Genomic DNA, 16590 nt, shown 5'->3' with positions numbered 1-16590 from the left:
AATCCAAGGTGGCGGCCAAGAAATGGCTGTGATGGTAGGTTAATGGTAAAAATTTTAATAACGGCAATTTAGGTGAATTTTTTGCCAAGACCAAGTGGCACAAAAATTCACCTGAATTGTCGTTATTAAAATTTTTACCATTAACCTACCATCACAGCCATTTGTTGGCTGCTGCCATCACAGCCATTTCATTTCTTGGCCATTTCTTGGCTCTCACAGATATGCAAGAGTAATGAAATATGAAAAACTAATGTGAGCATGTCTGTCTGGGTTTACAGAATAATACATAATGACAAAGAAAGTAATAGGCTTTGTTTTAGTATTGTTACCTTCAGTGATTGCTTAATCCCTCTTGAAAGGTACAAGAAATGAGCATGACCATGGACATCTTTTCCCTTTGCTTTGATGTTAATGGATGTAATAAAAAACTAATTTTCCATAAGGAGCTAATTGCATAGTTGCATGTCTCATTGTGGGTGTAAACAAGCATCCAGGTGTCTTACCATTTTTACCAATGAAACACTTGCTAGGAGGCTAAGAGACCTTCACTCACCAAAATTGTAGTTTAAGATTTGACACCATGAAATATTGTCACCTCAGGTCGAATACTGTCAGATTGGATGTCCATCAGAGATTATTGTATGACTCAACTAAGAACTGTGTGGTTACATATGAGGACCAACATGGGATTTGGTGATGATGAAAGATCATTCTTTGTTATGAGATCCATGCACACACTATTTATGGTGAGTAGAGTAATATAAGACCATTATGTCATTTGATACTGCTAGGCATTTCAAGAAAAATGTTTCCCATGTCCTGAAGGAAAATTTACTGATCTAGAGGCTCTAAATGCCTATGAAAAGGCATGGCACAAGCACATATATGAACCTGCTAAAGCTAACTTGCAAGCTGAGGTATGCAATACGTTTTGCATTATGCTAATTGAAAATCTTTAAATTACACAGTTGGAGAATCATTCTTCTCACTCAGTATGGGCACAACCAGTGTTGAAGAAGTTTAGGTATTTAGATTTGTTTGAAATTAAATTGCTAGCCAAAGATATGTTTTTAATAAATTTTGCAGGATGCTTGATCAACACTACCCACATTTGGTTACAGAGAATGATTACATAAAGAGCCTTGTTACAGCTCGAGAAACTTGTAACTTTAATCCTACTTACCTCTTTGCTCTCCATCACTTCACTTTGGAATATGAAAGGCTACAAGTAGGTGGAGCTCTTCTTCCAGATTTGGTAGAGTTCTATCAGTGGATCCACACCCACTTGCCATACTTGGTCACATTTCAAAGAGCACAACAAATCACCATTGGAAATGTTATCAGTCTTAGTGCCAAAAGATACTCCTCAAAACTCTGTGATCAGCTCACAAAGCTTTTTGAAGGAATCATTGGTAAGTTGCCTGATTAAATAAATCTTTTCTTTTAATGCTATGATTTTTTACTTTCTTTCTGTAATTAGGTAAATATAATAAGTACCTAAATGTCAGCGGTGGAGTTATTGGAGATGCTACCTGTAATAAAGCATTAAAAGCAACTGATGTCCGCCAGATCAGTAAAGACACTCCTCTTATAAGATTAATCAGTCTGGAAGATACCACCAAAAATGATTGGCTCTACCGTGTCTTAACAGACATTGTAAGCACAAATTCAGACAATTCTTCAGACTATAGTAATTGCAAGAGTATATACGTACCTTTTTTTTTAGATTGAAAATCACAATTCCTTTCTAAACAGTATATTTGGTCATACTACTCACTCATATCAGAAATATTTACCTGATAGTCCTCCAGAATCTCATGTTACTGAAGTTACCAGTCACAGCTGTGTTGTTCCCTCTGAAGGGAACACTGGAAAGGAGCAATTTTTGAAGATGATCAAAAGCTGTTATGTGTATAGTGGTGTTCAGTCTAGTCCACTGTTCAACTTAGTTCAACTTGAACAAAATATTGTTGCCTTTTATATTGCTGGGAAACCTCACATTCGGTTGGATGGCATTAGGACTGTCTTCAGATTTAAGAATATACCTAATGAAACTGTTCTAGAGAACAAGTGAGTAGCATTTTATGGCAAACTTTTGTAATCAAACGTAACACTTTAATTTCAAAAGAGGATCCCTTTGTAATTTATATATATTATATATATATTTTCCACAATGTACACTAATGGTGGACCCAGGAGCTGGCAAGGAGAGGGACACAAACAAGTTAAGCTGGGGACAACAAATTCCCTTGTTTACTGCTATATTGGTGAAGTAGCAAACAATCACCTTTTAGAAGTTTTTCAAGGTTAATTTTTGCCATTTTGACGTTTGCAGATGGTTGTGTTGTGAAGTTGTGAAGTCTTAAAACTGTTTAAAAGATTATGAATGATGCACAGTTTTCATGATTTGTAAATTCTTCGCCTGACATAAGGTTTAGTATTTCAATCAAAAAACAAAAGGGGTGGAATCCTGGATCTGCCATTGCTGATGTGTATTATAATAATCCCTAAAAGGATGTATGTAATATAATAATTGTGTCCTCTTGATTGTATACAATTCCTATACTCAGTTATACTATTCTCTTTTAGTCCCGGCTGTGCATTTGATTTGTCTGCCATTGGTCAAGAATTGCCAAGCAAGTACAAGGTAACTTGTGTAGAACACAATAATCACTTTTCTCCCATTTTACCAACCAACCAACCTATACTTTTGTATAAAGAATAGATACAAACTGAGCTATTAGTCTGATACCTATATTTTAATTCCCAAAAAATGTTGGCAGAAACCAGTTTAAAAGCCAGTTTTGTCTAATTGCATTTGCTAAAGTCCCATGTGGGCTTTGTGACTTTTAAAGTGCTAAACATACACTAACAAAGTGCTGATACAATCAAGCCTTAAGGCAAGAATGCTTATACTATATTTTGTCAAATGACAGGGTAGACAAATGGGTAAATTCCTGTACAATGTGGTTTTCAGTAATTACAAAACTAAATCCCCAACAGTGACAGTACAAAGTGACACAATTACAAAAGGACATAGACATACAAAAAGAGAACAAAATCAATTAGACAGAAACAAAACTGAGCCAAGTTTTCATTTTAAAGCATTGGGGCAAGATGTCACATAGGAAGGGGGGGGGGGGGGGGGGTGGAGCATTTTTCCCCGGGCCCCAGCCTAAAAGGGGCCCCATCAAGGGCCCCTTGAAAACTTGTTATAGGATTGATACACTCTAATAGAGCAGTTAGGCATATACTCTAATAGAGCAGTCAGGTGTACTCTAATAGAACATGAATATAAATATCCATAAAGAACTTCATTAGTGGAGTTTTCATACATTCTAACATCATATGCATGACCTTCTACTGCTTTAGCTTTGGTGTGCAGTGTTTAAAGAGCTCCAGTAATTTATCACTTGGGCATACAAAATAAACCCATGCTATATTTAAAATGTTTTGATTGTAAGTCATTCCATTTATATCAGTGGATTCATGGTTCCTATACCAGTGGTATTTACAGATGTCTATATGTATCTCTGTATATGTCTTATGCTGTCTGTTTCCATTAAGTAGCTTTATATAGTACTAGCTTCATTCCAGGGGCACTTATAATTATGCAGTTGTATTATTAATGTACTATTTTTGCATAAAATATATAGCATTTTTCAGAGTTTTGATTCAATAAAATATTGAAAGTCTCTCGGCGGCTTGGGGCTGTGCCCCCAGACCCTGCTTCTTACAACTCAATATTGCTATTGGAAACCCCCTTCAAAAAATTCTGGCTACACCCCTGTATATATACAGAATGTACTAGGAGAGTGGCTATTATAGCTACCTAAAGCTGCATGATTTAATTTTGTGTAGGTGCCGGCCTGGGGAAAAACAAACATACACCACATAAATCTAATAGTTTGTAGTTTAAAGCAACATCCTAGTAGGGGCGGATCCAGGACCTGGTAAGGGGAGAGGCACAAACAGGCAAAGTTGTAGGTGGTTGGGGAGACCTGGTTCTCTTGTTAGTAGTTGCATTTTTGAAGCAGCAAATAATACACCTCTTAGTAGTATCTCACTGTTGATTTTTATTATTTTGGCCTTTGCAGATGGTTGTGAAGTCTTAAAAGCTGTTTAAAAGGCTCTGAATGTCTTAAACAACAGCAACTCGGTAATTATTTTTAGAGGCGCTTAGCAAACGAAGATGCTGGGTGACAATTTCATAGTTAGTTTGACTTTGGTTTGCTTTAGTTTCAGGTGAATTTGTAGCAAATGCTAGTAAAATGTGCATATTTTCAGGAATTTTATAAGCTGATCTTGGCCTGACAAAGGTTTGTATTTTTATCAGAAGTATGGCTCCTCCACAAGGTGAGGGGGGGGGGGGGGGGATTTGCCCCAAATGCCCCATCCTGGATCCGCCATTGTCTAGTTACAAACATAGCTATACAGCTGCAGTAATTAGCTACTAACATTTATAACTTCATGAATTTTCTTGAATACAAACAATTTGAGTCTCTGAAATACCCCTAAAATTCAATCTCATTGCAGTTTTTTGTTGTTGTTAAATTTTTCAATGGGGCATACCCCCAGACCCCCTAGACAGAGCATGCTGAGTGTACATACGAAATGTTCACACTTGGAATTACAAATCATGTGCATAAAACTAAAACATGATTATATAGGGGCCCCACTTTAACTCTTTGTCATAGGCCCCTTAAATTCACTAAACAAGTGGTCAAAATTACATCAATATAGACTAACATTTTCACAGCTAAACATCACTTAGTGAACTGCAGGAGACGTGGTGCTTGTATTATGGATTATCTTTGGCATTCTTCATGTCACGTTTCTATTTGCTTTTAGTTCAAAGATGTTGTTGCTTCACAGGTAACACTTCAATGGCTTCAGTAAGTCTGCTATTATGTACAATAAAATTTGACCTGCTCACACAATTTTTGCACCATACTTGCAACAATCAAAGTAAATGGATTACACATTCATAAAAGCTTTGTGTACTATTCTCTATATATGTAAGGTTGTGGAGCAGGCAGAGTATGAAATGAGTACTTGGATGGTTGGTATCAGACATTAAAGCTTTACCAAAATATGATACTGACATCAATATTGCAATATGTCCACTAGTAATGATCATTTGCATACATTACATGAGCATTCATTTCATAGGAGTCCTTACAGAAGGAAACAAGGAAAATATTTGAATATGATTTTCGTACTGCTACTTATCATGCGTTAAATGAAATTGTTACTGGTCTCAGAACTGTTTTGGGTCACCTTAGTCAGGTCTGTGTATGTGTGGTTTGTGATTTATAGTTCAAATAGTTGGCATATAACAGGACATTATCCGTAACCAAGGTAAAGCCTGGGATGCCACTCTCAATGTTAGATTGGTTGATTATTTGAAAAAATTGTACAACAAAGAACAGAAAGTGTTCAATGAAATTGGTATTCAAAGGTAATACATACATATTAATTACCTGCCCTCACTGATAGTGTATCTTACAGCATAAATGAAGCACAACTGAAACTCATGGAAGAAGTACCAATGAAGAGACTGTTCAAATGTATAAGTATGTTTGTTGGATGGCTACAAGGTGGCCTGTACGACTTTTCATTCCTACCTGTATCTGTCTTCAACCATTTGGAACCGAAAGACATGGAAACTCTTGATAAAATACATCAAAATTACTTATGTAAGTATGTAGTGCTACATGTGCACATGATGTATATTGCTAATGCACATAGCTGTGGGAATGGATCGTTTGCTTGTGGACCTTGATGAGTTTGAAAAGAGCTTGAGTCATGCTGAACAACACTTAATTACACAGGCAGACCATAGAAAGTCAATAATAGTGGTTTTAGTAGATTGTAAATTGTGTGATCTGGAAGAAAAGTTTGTTAGCCTAATTCCAACAACTATTTTGGTATGTCATTATATTCACTTCCGGATGGCTCTTCGCAAGTAAGCAACTCTAATGAAATAATAAATGTAACTAAATCACATTTACATTTTCTAATGGGTATATATTACAGGGTTAAGATAAAAGTGACAGGATTAGCTCGTTTGCAAATGCAATCTTCAACATCAGCTGTGGGCAAATGGACAGAAATTATTGAAGATTTATGGAAATATCTACCGCATTTTCAAGATGAAGAGCAGTTGTATGATGATAACTGCCTCAAATTTGATTGTGTCCATCTACAATTTGGTGATGGTGAGGAAAGTGAGAATGATAGTCAGACGTGGTTACACCACAACACGTCTGATATGGAAGAATCATTAGTAGAAGTTCAGGCATCTAGCAGTATCTCACAGAGTAAGTATAATTTTTGAACCTGGCTGATCCTTCTTCATAGATGTGTTCTTCAATTTTGTTTAACATACTCTAATTTCAAAGTAGTTTTGCACTAAACAGTAGCAAAGTGTCCAAATGAAAATGTAAGTGTGTCCATTTTGAATTGTGGGTAGATTTTTGTGTCATACACCTGTACCTTTAGGATACTATGCATTTTGAAATTTTAATTATTCCGGTTCAACATCCTATGAAAACAGTTTTCTTAGTAAACATATTTGTGGAATGAAAGATGCATTGTTTACCATAAAGTTCTTGTTGTTTCTTTTGTGATGAAATGCAAAAACTAACATCTGTCATCCCCACTAATAATTTACTGCCATATTAATTTTAGTAATAATACAGTATTTCTTCGCTATTGAATCAGTCAAAAGACGCTGTGCAAGATCTGTGTATAATAACTATGCAAGTGTCACAAATATGTTGCCAACCTTGAATTGGCCATCCTTTGCTCACTACAGAAATCAACTTAAAGCTATCACAATCTTAATTAAGATCATGCACCAATTATAATAGATATACCGACTGACACCATACTTATACCAACTACTGTTAACAAAGTCACTCAATAAGGCTACTACAACCAAACCCTATAATAAATTCATATCTTCACTCATTCTTCCCATCAGCTATAAAGATCTGGAACAGCTTACCTAATGACTTTATCACCTGCTCAAGTTTGAACAATTTAAAACAAGGCCAACTGGACAATTATTAATTATATAATTTGTTGATTAATTGCACCATTACCTGTGCTTGTACATACTCCTTGTAAGAGGTTTTGCACAGTAAATAGTAATAATAATAATAATAATTTCTCCATAGCTAATGTTATGTTGTCTATGTCTTACTTTAGTGCTTCAAAAAATTGAAGATAATCCACAACTAAAGGAGTTCCTTGCGCAAACCTTTACGCCTGTAACAACTTCTGTTAGTCCAGTGTCCAACCCTGCAACCAGTGCATCACCATCATCAGTGTATGTGCCAAGTTCTGCAAGTGACAAAGCCAAAAGTATGACTCATGAGGAATTGTGTGCTTGGCTAAAGGAAAAGAAGATTAAAGAAGAGTATATTGATCTCTTTAAAGAAGAATCTATTGATGGAGAAGAAATGGCAACATATGGTGAAGCAGAACTAGAAGAACTGGGGATCTCTGAATCACGTATTAGAAAGAGGATCCTGGTTAACTTTGGAAAGATTAAATAAGACTTGCGCTTTGATTAATAATTAAATTGCTGCTGCATATTAACTTCACTAACTATTAGTTTTTAGAGGCAATACCATGCATACATTATAGCTAGTTTTAAAGAATACTTTTATGCTGTTTAGGCTTTTAGTGCTACAGTAGTTATAAAGGTACACTTTATGCTGTATACCATAGTTTGCATTTTTCGTTGTAAAATAATTTTCATATGCAAAACTTGCAAATTTCTTGCACGAAAATTTTACATAAGATTGAGCTATTCTAATAGAGCAGTCATTCACGTAAATCATACAAAAATATTTTTACATGAAAATTTTTTTATCTTTTACTGCTTCATTATTGATAGAATGCTTTCTCACAATTGTGTTTGATGGCAGTTGTATGCATCTTTACTAAACCAAGACACCATATGCACTTTACCAAAACAATAATTGTGACTGAGTCTGAAAAAAGGGGGTTTATAGCCTGTGTTTGTTAATAATGTGTATCTCCATCTCTGCAAACAATAACATTTCTGTAAGTTCCAGTGAAATCTCCATAAATTTCTACATAAGTAATGAAAAAGTTAAATCAAGACACACGGTAGTGTGTCGTGCGGCCCAAGAAGCCGGCGCGCAACCCCGTGAATATATTGACAGGAAGAAAGAAAATGCAATTTTCGCACCTCCGTAGCTCTGTGCTGCCTTGATGAAACAAGACAACTTTTGCTGTGTACATTCCCTCCAACTTCAGTACTCCACATTCCAAATTTGAGCGAAATCGCTTCAGCCATTCCTCAGATATGAGACTTCAAAAATTGGCTTAGTTTCTTCGTTTTTTTTTCTTCTTATTTTTCTTCCTCTTTTCGCACACTTACAAAAACTGCTATAAAACGCGAACTCGTTATCCGATTGCTTTGAAATTTGGCACACAAAAGGGGGGGTATAAAGGCGCATCTCGGTACCAACTGTGGCTGGAATACCATAAACAGGCAAAGAGTTAATTATGAGCGATTATGCACGAAAAATAACACCAATATATTGTCACGCCTACAGGGTAAACCGCGTATGGGAAGAAGCTGAAAATCGGTGGGTAAATAGGTTAACTATTGAACCTCAAACCTTTTGTGGTTTGAAAGAAATCGAGCTAAAAACCAGGAAGATACAGCGAAAAAATCAACAGTGTGTAACAATTACGCAATCGAGATTAGCTAATTTATTATTATTACAGGTTTTTGCAATTGAATTCGGCGACTTTGCAATTGAATTCGTCCCGTTTGCAATTGAATTCGTCGCTTTTGCAATTGAATTCGTCGCTTTTGCAGTTAAATTCGTCCATAACAAGAATGGCAGCTGGAGCAAACATGAAAACATGATGTAGCAGCTGCTACAAGAACTTGTTCAAGTATAACAGTAGTAAACAACTCTTTATAAGACAATAATTCTTCCTCTACAGCCTCTCCAACAACATTCCAAACTCTACTGCGCCATTCGCGATGGGTGTGGTCACTCACGTGCAAGCTAATTAACTTGTCAGACAGCTATCAACTTTGCGTACTACCAGCTTCAATTACCTTCTAGTGTCTCAAATGTAACTCTCCAAGGCATAAATAGTTCATCTCTTAATGAACGGGTTGGTTTCTTGAAGCCGTTTTGTTTATGACGAATTGTAATGCAAACGCGACGAATTCTATTGCAAAACCGACTAATTCAACTGCAAAACCGACTAATTCAATTGCAATACCGACGAATTCAATTGCAAACGGGACGAATTCAATTGCAAAGGCGACGAATTCAATTGCAAAAACCTGTATTATTATTATTATTATGCTTGCCACGCCTACCAGATAAACCACTTGGGGTAATGCTTTGAAAATCGCTGTACAGATGGAGTTATCATCTTAGAAAGGAACTTCAATGGTGTAGAAGAATCAGACTTAAAGCCACGGAGTTATAACACGAAATCCAACTTGCTGTAGCAAGTGCGAGATCGAGATACTCTAATAGAGCAGTCATCCTAATAGAGCAGTCACCCTGAACAGAATTCAAGAGATCAGTTAGAAATAAGTAACCTGTATAGAGATCAGCTACAAACAAATCACCCTGTAGGGAGTTCAGCTACAAACAATTCACCCTGTTCAGACATCAGTTAGAAGAAGTTTTCTTGTAGAGAGTTCAGTTACAAACAAATCACCCTGTTGAAAGATCAGCTAGAAGATGTCACCTTATAGATAGTTCAGTTACAAAGAAACCACCATGTAGAGAATTCAGCTACAAACTAGTGACCCTGTAGATACATCAGCTAGAAGAAGTTACCTTGTAGAGAGTTCAGCTACAAAGAAACCATTATTTAAAGAGCTCAGCTGCAAACAAATCACCTATACAGAATTCAGCTACAAACAAATCACCCTGTAGAGAGATCAGCTAGAAGAAGTTACCTTGTAGATAGTTCAGCTACAAACAAATCATCCTGTAGAGAGATCAGCTAGAAGAAGTTACCTTGTAGATAGTTCAGCTACAAACAATTCACCCTGTACAGAGCTCAGTTAAAAGAGGTTTCCTTGTAGAGAATTCAGCTACAGACAAATCACCCTGTAGAGAGATCAGTTAGAAGAAGTTACCTTGTAGATTGTTCAGCTACAAACAATTCACCCTGTAAAGAGATCAGCTAGAAGAAGTTACCTTGTAGAGAGTTCAGCTACAAAGAAACCATCATGTAGAGAGTTCAGCTACAAACAAATCTCCCTGTAAAGAGATCAGCTAGAAGAAGTTACCTTGTAGAAAGTTCACCTACAAAGAAACCATCATGTAGAGAATTCAGCCGCAAACAAATCATGTATAGAGAGTTCAGCTACAAACAAATCTCCCTGTAGAGAGATCAGCTAGAAGAAGTTTCCTTGTAGAGAGTTCAGCTACAAACAAATCACCCTGTAGAAAGATCAGCTAGAAGAAGTTACCTTGTAGAGAGTTCAGCTACAAACAAATCACACTGTAGAGGGTTCAGCTACAAACAAGTCACCCTGTAGAGAGCTCAGCTAGAAACAAGTCACCATGTAGAGAGTTCAGCTAGAAGAAGTCACATTGTAGAGAGTTCAGCTACAAAGAAACTACCACGTAGAGAGTTCAGCTGCAAACAAATCATCCTGTAGAGAGTTCAGCTAGAAGAAGTCACCTTTTAAAGAGTTCAGCTACAAAGCAACCACCATGTAAAGAGTTCAGCTGCAAAAAACTCAATCACCTTGTAGAAAGATCGGCTAGAAGAAGTTACCTTGTAGAGAGTTCAGCTACAAAGAAACCACCATGTAGAGAGTTCAGCTGCAAACAAATCACCTATAGAGAGTTCAGCTAGAAACAAGTCACCCTGTAGAGAGTTCAGCTAGAAGAAGTCACATTGTAGAGAGTTCAGCTACAATGAAACTCCCATGTAGAGAGTTCAGCTGCAAGCAAATCACCCTGTAGAGAACTCAGCTACAAACAAAAATGCAGTGTAAAAAGATCAGCTAGAAGAAGTTACCTTGTAGAGAGTTCAGCTACAACGAAACTACCATGTAGAGAGTTCAGCTACAAACAAATCACCTGTAGAGAGTTTAGCTGCAAACAAATCACCCAGTAGAAAGTTCAGCTATGAACAGGTCACCCTGTTGAGAGTTCAGTTAGAAACAAGGAATCCTGTAGAGAGATCACCTAGAAGTATCGCCTTGTAGAGAGTTCAGCTACAAACAAATCACCTGTAGAGAGTTCAGCTACAAACAAATCACCCTGTAGAGAGATCAGCTAGAAGAAGTCACCTTGTAGAGAGTTCAGCTATAAAGAAACCACCATGTACAGAATTCAGCTGCAAACAAACACCCTGTAGAGAACTCAGCTACAAACAAATTGCCCTGTAGAAAGATCAGCTAGAAGAAGTTACCTTGTAGGGATTTCAGCTACAAACAAATCACCCTGTAGAGAGTTCAGCTACAAAGAAACCATTCTGTAAAGAGCTCAGCTGCAAACAAATCACTTGTACAGAATTCAGCTACAAACAAATCACCCTGTAGAGAGATCAGCTAGAAGAAATTACCTTGTAGATAGTTCAGCTACAAACAAATCACCCTGTAGAAAGATCAGTTAGAAGAAGTTACCTTGGAGAAAGTTCAGCTACAAAGAAACCATTTTGTAAAGAGCTCAGCTGCAAACAAATCACCTGTACAGAATTCAACTACAAACAAATCACCCTGTAGAGAGATCAGCTATAAGAAGTTACCTTGTAGAGAGTTCAGCTACAAAGAAACCACCATGTAGAGAGTTCAGCTGCAAAGAAATCACCCTGTAGAAAATTCTGCCAGAAACAAATTGCCCTGTAGAAAGATCAGTTAGAAGAAGTTACCTTTTAGAGAGTTCAGCTACAAAGAAACCATTCTGTAAAGAGCTCACACTGCTTGAAGGTTCTTAGTTTACTAATTTGTTAAGATGCCTTACTGTAGTTATACTGATAGTAAAGTGTCAGTAAACTTAAGTATATGGAACATAATTATTTTACTAAGTTTTAAACTCTCAGTAAAACATCAGTGAATGTGGGTTTACTGATAAACTACTAAAATAACAAACAATTAACAGTTCCATATACTGGGGATATACCACTGTAGTAAACTAAGATACTTCAAGCAGTGTCAGCTGCAAACAAATCACCTATACAGAATTCAGCTACAAACACATCACCCTGTAGAGAGATCAGCTAGAAGAAGTTACCTTGTAGATCGTTCAGCTACAAACAATTCACCCTGTAGAGAGAGCAATTAGAAGAAGTCACCTTGTAGAGTGTTCAGTTACAAAGAAACCACCATGGAGATTTCTGTAATCAATATAATATTATGTGACCGGATTTGCGAAAAGGGGTCTTCCACACACATCCAATTCCGTAAACGTTGGAGACCATAACTCAGTGTTCAAGTAACATATTAACCTGAAAATTTCACCATGTATTCAGCTATAGTGGTGCTCACCACTGTCCACAATTCAAGGCAATAGCTCTTTCCAATCTGAAGTTATCAATTGTCAAAGTTGGCAAATTGGATGTGTGTGGAAGACTCCTTTTCGCAAATCCGGTCACATATGTATTATACAGTATATATAATTTATACATTTACTGATAAAATATTTAAAGTACATCTACTTCATCTTTTCTTCTTCCTGTAGTAAAAAAAAAAAACATAGGTTAAAAAAGTCCCAAAGCTGGCCATAGGCTGGCTTTGGGGTATACAACTACAAAAAGAAATGAAATCTAATCCAAAACAGCCAAGCTGTAAAAAAAGTGTGCGGCCCTCAGAAAGGCTATGGTGAAAAAAGATGTGAAATCCAAGGTGGCGGCCAAGAAATGGCTGTGATGGTAGGTTAATGGTAAAAATTTTAATAATGACAATTCAGGTAAATTTTGTGAAGCGGCACAAAAATTCACCTGAATTGTCGTTATTAAAATTTTTACCATTAACCTACCATCACAGCCATTTCTTGGCCGCCACCTTGGATTTCACATCTTTTTTCACCATAGCCTTTCTGAGGGCCGCACACTTTTTTTACAGCTTGGCTGTTTTGGATTAGATTTCATTTCTTTTTGTATTTGTATACCTCAAAGCCGGCCTATGGCCAGCTTTGGGACTTTTTTAACCTATGTTTTTTTCTTTACTACAGGAAGAAGAAAAGATGAAGTAGATGTACTTTAAATATTTTATCAGTAAATATACAAATTATATATATAATACATATGTGACCGGATTTGCAAAAAGGGGTCTTCCACACACATCCAATTTGCCAACTTTGACAATTGATAACTTCAGATTGGAAAGAGCTATTACCTTGAAATTTGGGCAGTGGTGATTTCTTTGCAGCTGAACTCTCTATAAGGTAATTTCTTCTAGCTGATCTCTCTACAGGGAGATTTGTTTGTAGCTGAACTATCTACAAGGTAACTTCTTCTAGCTGATCTCTCTACAGGGTGATTTGTTTGTAGCTGAATTCTGTACAGGTGATTTGTTTGCAGCTGAGCTCTTTACATAAATGGTTTCTTTGTAGCTGAACTCTCTACAAAGTAACTTCTTCTAACTGATCTTTCTACAGGGTGATTTGTTTGTAGCTGAACTATCTACAAGGTAATTTCTTCTAGCTGATCTCTCTACAGGGTGATTTGTTCATAGCTGAACTATGTACAAGGTAACTTCTTCTAGCTGATCTCTCTACAGGGTGATTTGTTCATAGCTGACCTATGTACAAGGTAACTTCTTCTAGCTGATCTCTCTACAGGGTGATTTCTTTGTAGCTGAACTCTCTAAAAGGTAACTTCTTCTAACTGATCTTTCTACAGGGCAATTTGTTTGTGGCTGCATTTTCTACAGGGTGATTTCTTTGCAGCTGAACTCTCTACAAGGTGGTTTCTTTGTAGCTGAACTCTCTACAAGGTAATTTCTTCTAGCTGATCTCTCACCAGGGTGATTTGTTTGTAGCTGAATTCTGTACAGGTGATTTGTTTGCAGCTGAGCTCTTTACAGAATGGCTTCGTAGCTGAACTCTCTAAAAGGTAACTTCTTCTAACTGATCTTTCTACAGGGCAATTTGTTTGTGGCTGAATTTTCTACAGGGTGATTTCTTTGCAGCTGATCTCTCTACTTGGTGGTTTCTTTGTAGCTGAACTATGTACAAGGTAATTTCTTCTAGCTGACCTCTCTACAGGATGATTTGTTTGTAGCTGAATTCTGTACAGGTGATTTGTTTGCAGCTGAGCTCTTTACAAAATGGTTTCTTTGTAGCTGAACTCTCTACAAGGTAACTTTACTAGCTGATGTCTCTACAAGGTGACTAGTTTGTAGCTGAACTCTCTACATGGTGGTTTCTTTGTAACTGAACTTTCTACAAGGTGACTTCTTCTAGCTGATCTAACACAAGGTGATTTGTTTGTAGCTGAACTCTCTACAAGGTAACTTCTTCTAGCTGATCTCTCTACAGGGAGATTTGTTTGTAGCTGAACTCTCTAAATGATGGTTTCTTTGTAGCTGAACTCTCTACAAATTAACTTCTTCTAGCTGATCTCTCTACATGGTGATTTGCCTGTAGCTGAATTCTGTATAGGTGATTTGTTTGCAGCTAAGCTCTTTAAATAATGGTTTCTTTGTAGCTGAACTCTCTCAAGGTAACTTCTTCTAGTTGATGTCTTTACAGGGTCACTAGTTTGTAGCTGAATTCTCTACATGATGGTTTCTTTGTAACTGAACTCTCTACAAGGTAACTTTTTCTAGCTCATCTTTCTACAGGGTGATTTATTTGTAGCTGAATTCTGTACAGGTGATTTGTTTGCAGCTGAGCTCTTTAAAGAATGGTTTCTTTGTAGCTGAACTCTCTACAAGGTAACTTCTTCTAGCTGATGTCTCTACAAGGTCACTAGTTTGTAGCTGAGCTCTCTACATGGTGGTTTCTTTGTAACTGAATACTCTGCAAGGTGACCTCTTCTAGCTGATCTTTCTACAGGGTGATTTGTTTGAAGCTGAACTCTCTACAAGGTAACTTCTTCTAGCTGATCTCTCTACAGGGTGATTTGTTTGAAGCTGAACTCTCTACAAGGTAACTTCTTCTAGCTGATCTCTGTATGGGGAGATTTGTTTGTAACTGAACTCTCTACATGATGGTTTCTTTGAAGCTGAACTCTCTACAAGGTAACTTCTTCTAGCTAATCTCTCTACAGGTAGATTTGTTTGTAGCTGAACTCTCTACATGATGGTTTCTTTGTAGCTGAACTCTCTGCAAGGTAACTTCTTCTATTGATCTCTCCACAGGGTGATTTGTTTGTAGCTGAACTCTCTACATGGTGGTTTCTTTGTAGCTGAACTCTACAAGGTGATATTTCTAGTTGAACTATCTCTTTCCATAGTTGCATGAACTCCCTACAAGGTAACTTCTTCTAGCTGATCTCTCTACAGGGTGACTTGTGTGTAGCTGATCTCTATACAGGTTTCTTATTTCTAGTTGATCTCTTGAATTCTCTTCAGGGTGACTGCTCTATTAGGATGACTGCTCTATTAGGATGACTGCTCTATTAGGATGACTGCTCTATTAGAGTATCTCGATCTCGCACTTGCTGCACCAAGTTGGATTTCGTGTTATAACTCCGTGGCTTTAAGTCTGATTCTTCTACACCATTGATGAGCCTTTCTAAAATGATCACTCCATCTGTACAACGATTTTCAAAGCATTACCCCAAGCGGTTTATCTGGTAGGCGTGGCAAGCAGTCGTTTTTTTATTAGCTAATCTCGATTGCGTAATTGTTACATACTGTTGGTTTTTCGTTGTATCTTCCTGTTTTTTAGCTCGATTTCTTTCAAACCACAAAAGGTTTGAGGTTCAATAGTTAACCTATTCACCCACCGACTTTCAGCTTCTTCCCATACGCGGTTTACCCTGTAGGCGTGACAACATATTGGTGTTATTTTTCGTGAATAATCGCTCATAACTCTTTGACTGGTTATCGTATTCCAGCCAAAGTTGGTACCAAGATGCGCCTTTATATCCCCCTTCTGTGTGCCAAATTTCAAAGCAATCGGATATGGCGTTCAAGTTTTATAGCAGTTTTTGTAAGTGTGCAACAAGAAAAAGAAAAATAAGAAGAAAAAAAAAAAAACGAAGAAACTGAGCCAATTTTTGAAGTCGCATATCTCGGGAACGCGTGAAGCGATTTTGCTCAAGTTTGGAATGTTGAGTACTGCAGGTAGGGGGCATGTCCACAGCAAATATTGTCTTGTTTCATCAAGGAAGCACAGAGCTACGGAGGTGCGTTTTCTTTCTCCTGTTTTCGCGCCGGCTTCTTGGGCCGCACGACACACTACCGTGTGTCTTGATAGAGCAGTCAGAAACTCTAATAGAACAGTCACTTAATCAAGACACACGGTAGTGTGTCGTGCGGCCCAAGAAGCCGGCGCGTAACACCCGTGAGTATATTGACAGGAAGAAAGAAAACGCAATATTCGCACCTCCGTAGCTCTGTGCTTCCTTGATGAAACAAGACGATTTTTGCTGTGGACATGC

General features: G+C 37.3%; 1 protein-coding gene across 1 annotated transcript in view; it reads left to right on the top strand.

The window, feature by feature from the left end:
* LOC136263069 (uncharacterized) overlaps window positions 1-7779 on the top strand; it is a 28849-nt gene extending 21070 nt beyond the window's left edge. Inside the window, exons 23-35 of the mRNA XM_066057524.1 lie at window positions 601-746; window positions 792-917; window positions 969-1024; window positions 1087-1412; window positions 1481-1656; window positions 1727-2070; window positions 2590-2647; window positions 5173-5289; window positions 5343-5461; window positions 5512-5699; window positions 5752-5968; window positions 6040-6323; window positions 7216-7779. Of these exons, the coding sequence (XP_065913596.1) occupies window positions 601-746; window positions 792-917; window positions 969-1024; window positions 1087-1412; window positions 1481-1656; window positions 1727-2070; window positions 2590-2647; window positions 5173-5289; window positions 5343-5461; window positions 5512-5699; window positions 5752-5968; window positions 6040-6323; window positions 7216-7565 (2507 nt within the window). The 3' untranslated portion in view covers window positions 7566-7779. The remainder of the gene's footprint in view (window positions 1-600; window positions 747-791; window positions 918-968; window positions 1025-1086; window positions 1413-1480; window positions 1657-1726; window positions 2071-2589; window positions 2648-5172; window positions 5290-5342; window positions 5462-5511; window positions 5700-5751; window positions 5969-6039; window positions 6324-7215) is intronic.
* The last annotated feature ends 8811 nt before the right edge of the window (window positions 7780-16590 follow it).

This window comes from Dysidea avara, chromosome 8 (assembly GCF_963678975.1).
Source record: "Dysidea avara chromosome 8, odDysAvar1.4, whole genome shotgun sequence".
NCBI classification, from domain to species: domain Eukaryota; kingdom Metazoa; phylum Porifera; class Demospongiae; order Dictyoceratida; family Dysideidae; genus Dysidea; species Dysidea avara.
The sequence above is the reverse complement of the archived record's forward strand: the minus strand, read 5'-3'. Positions and strand labels throughout refer to the sequence as shown.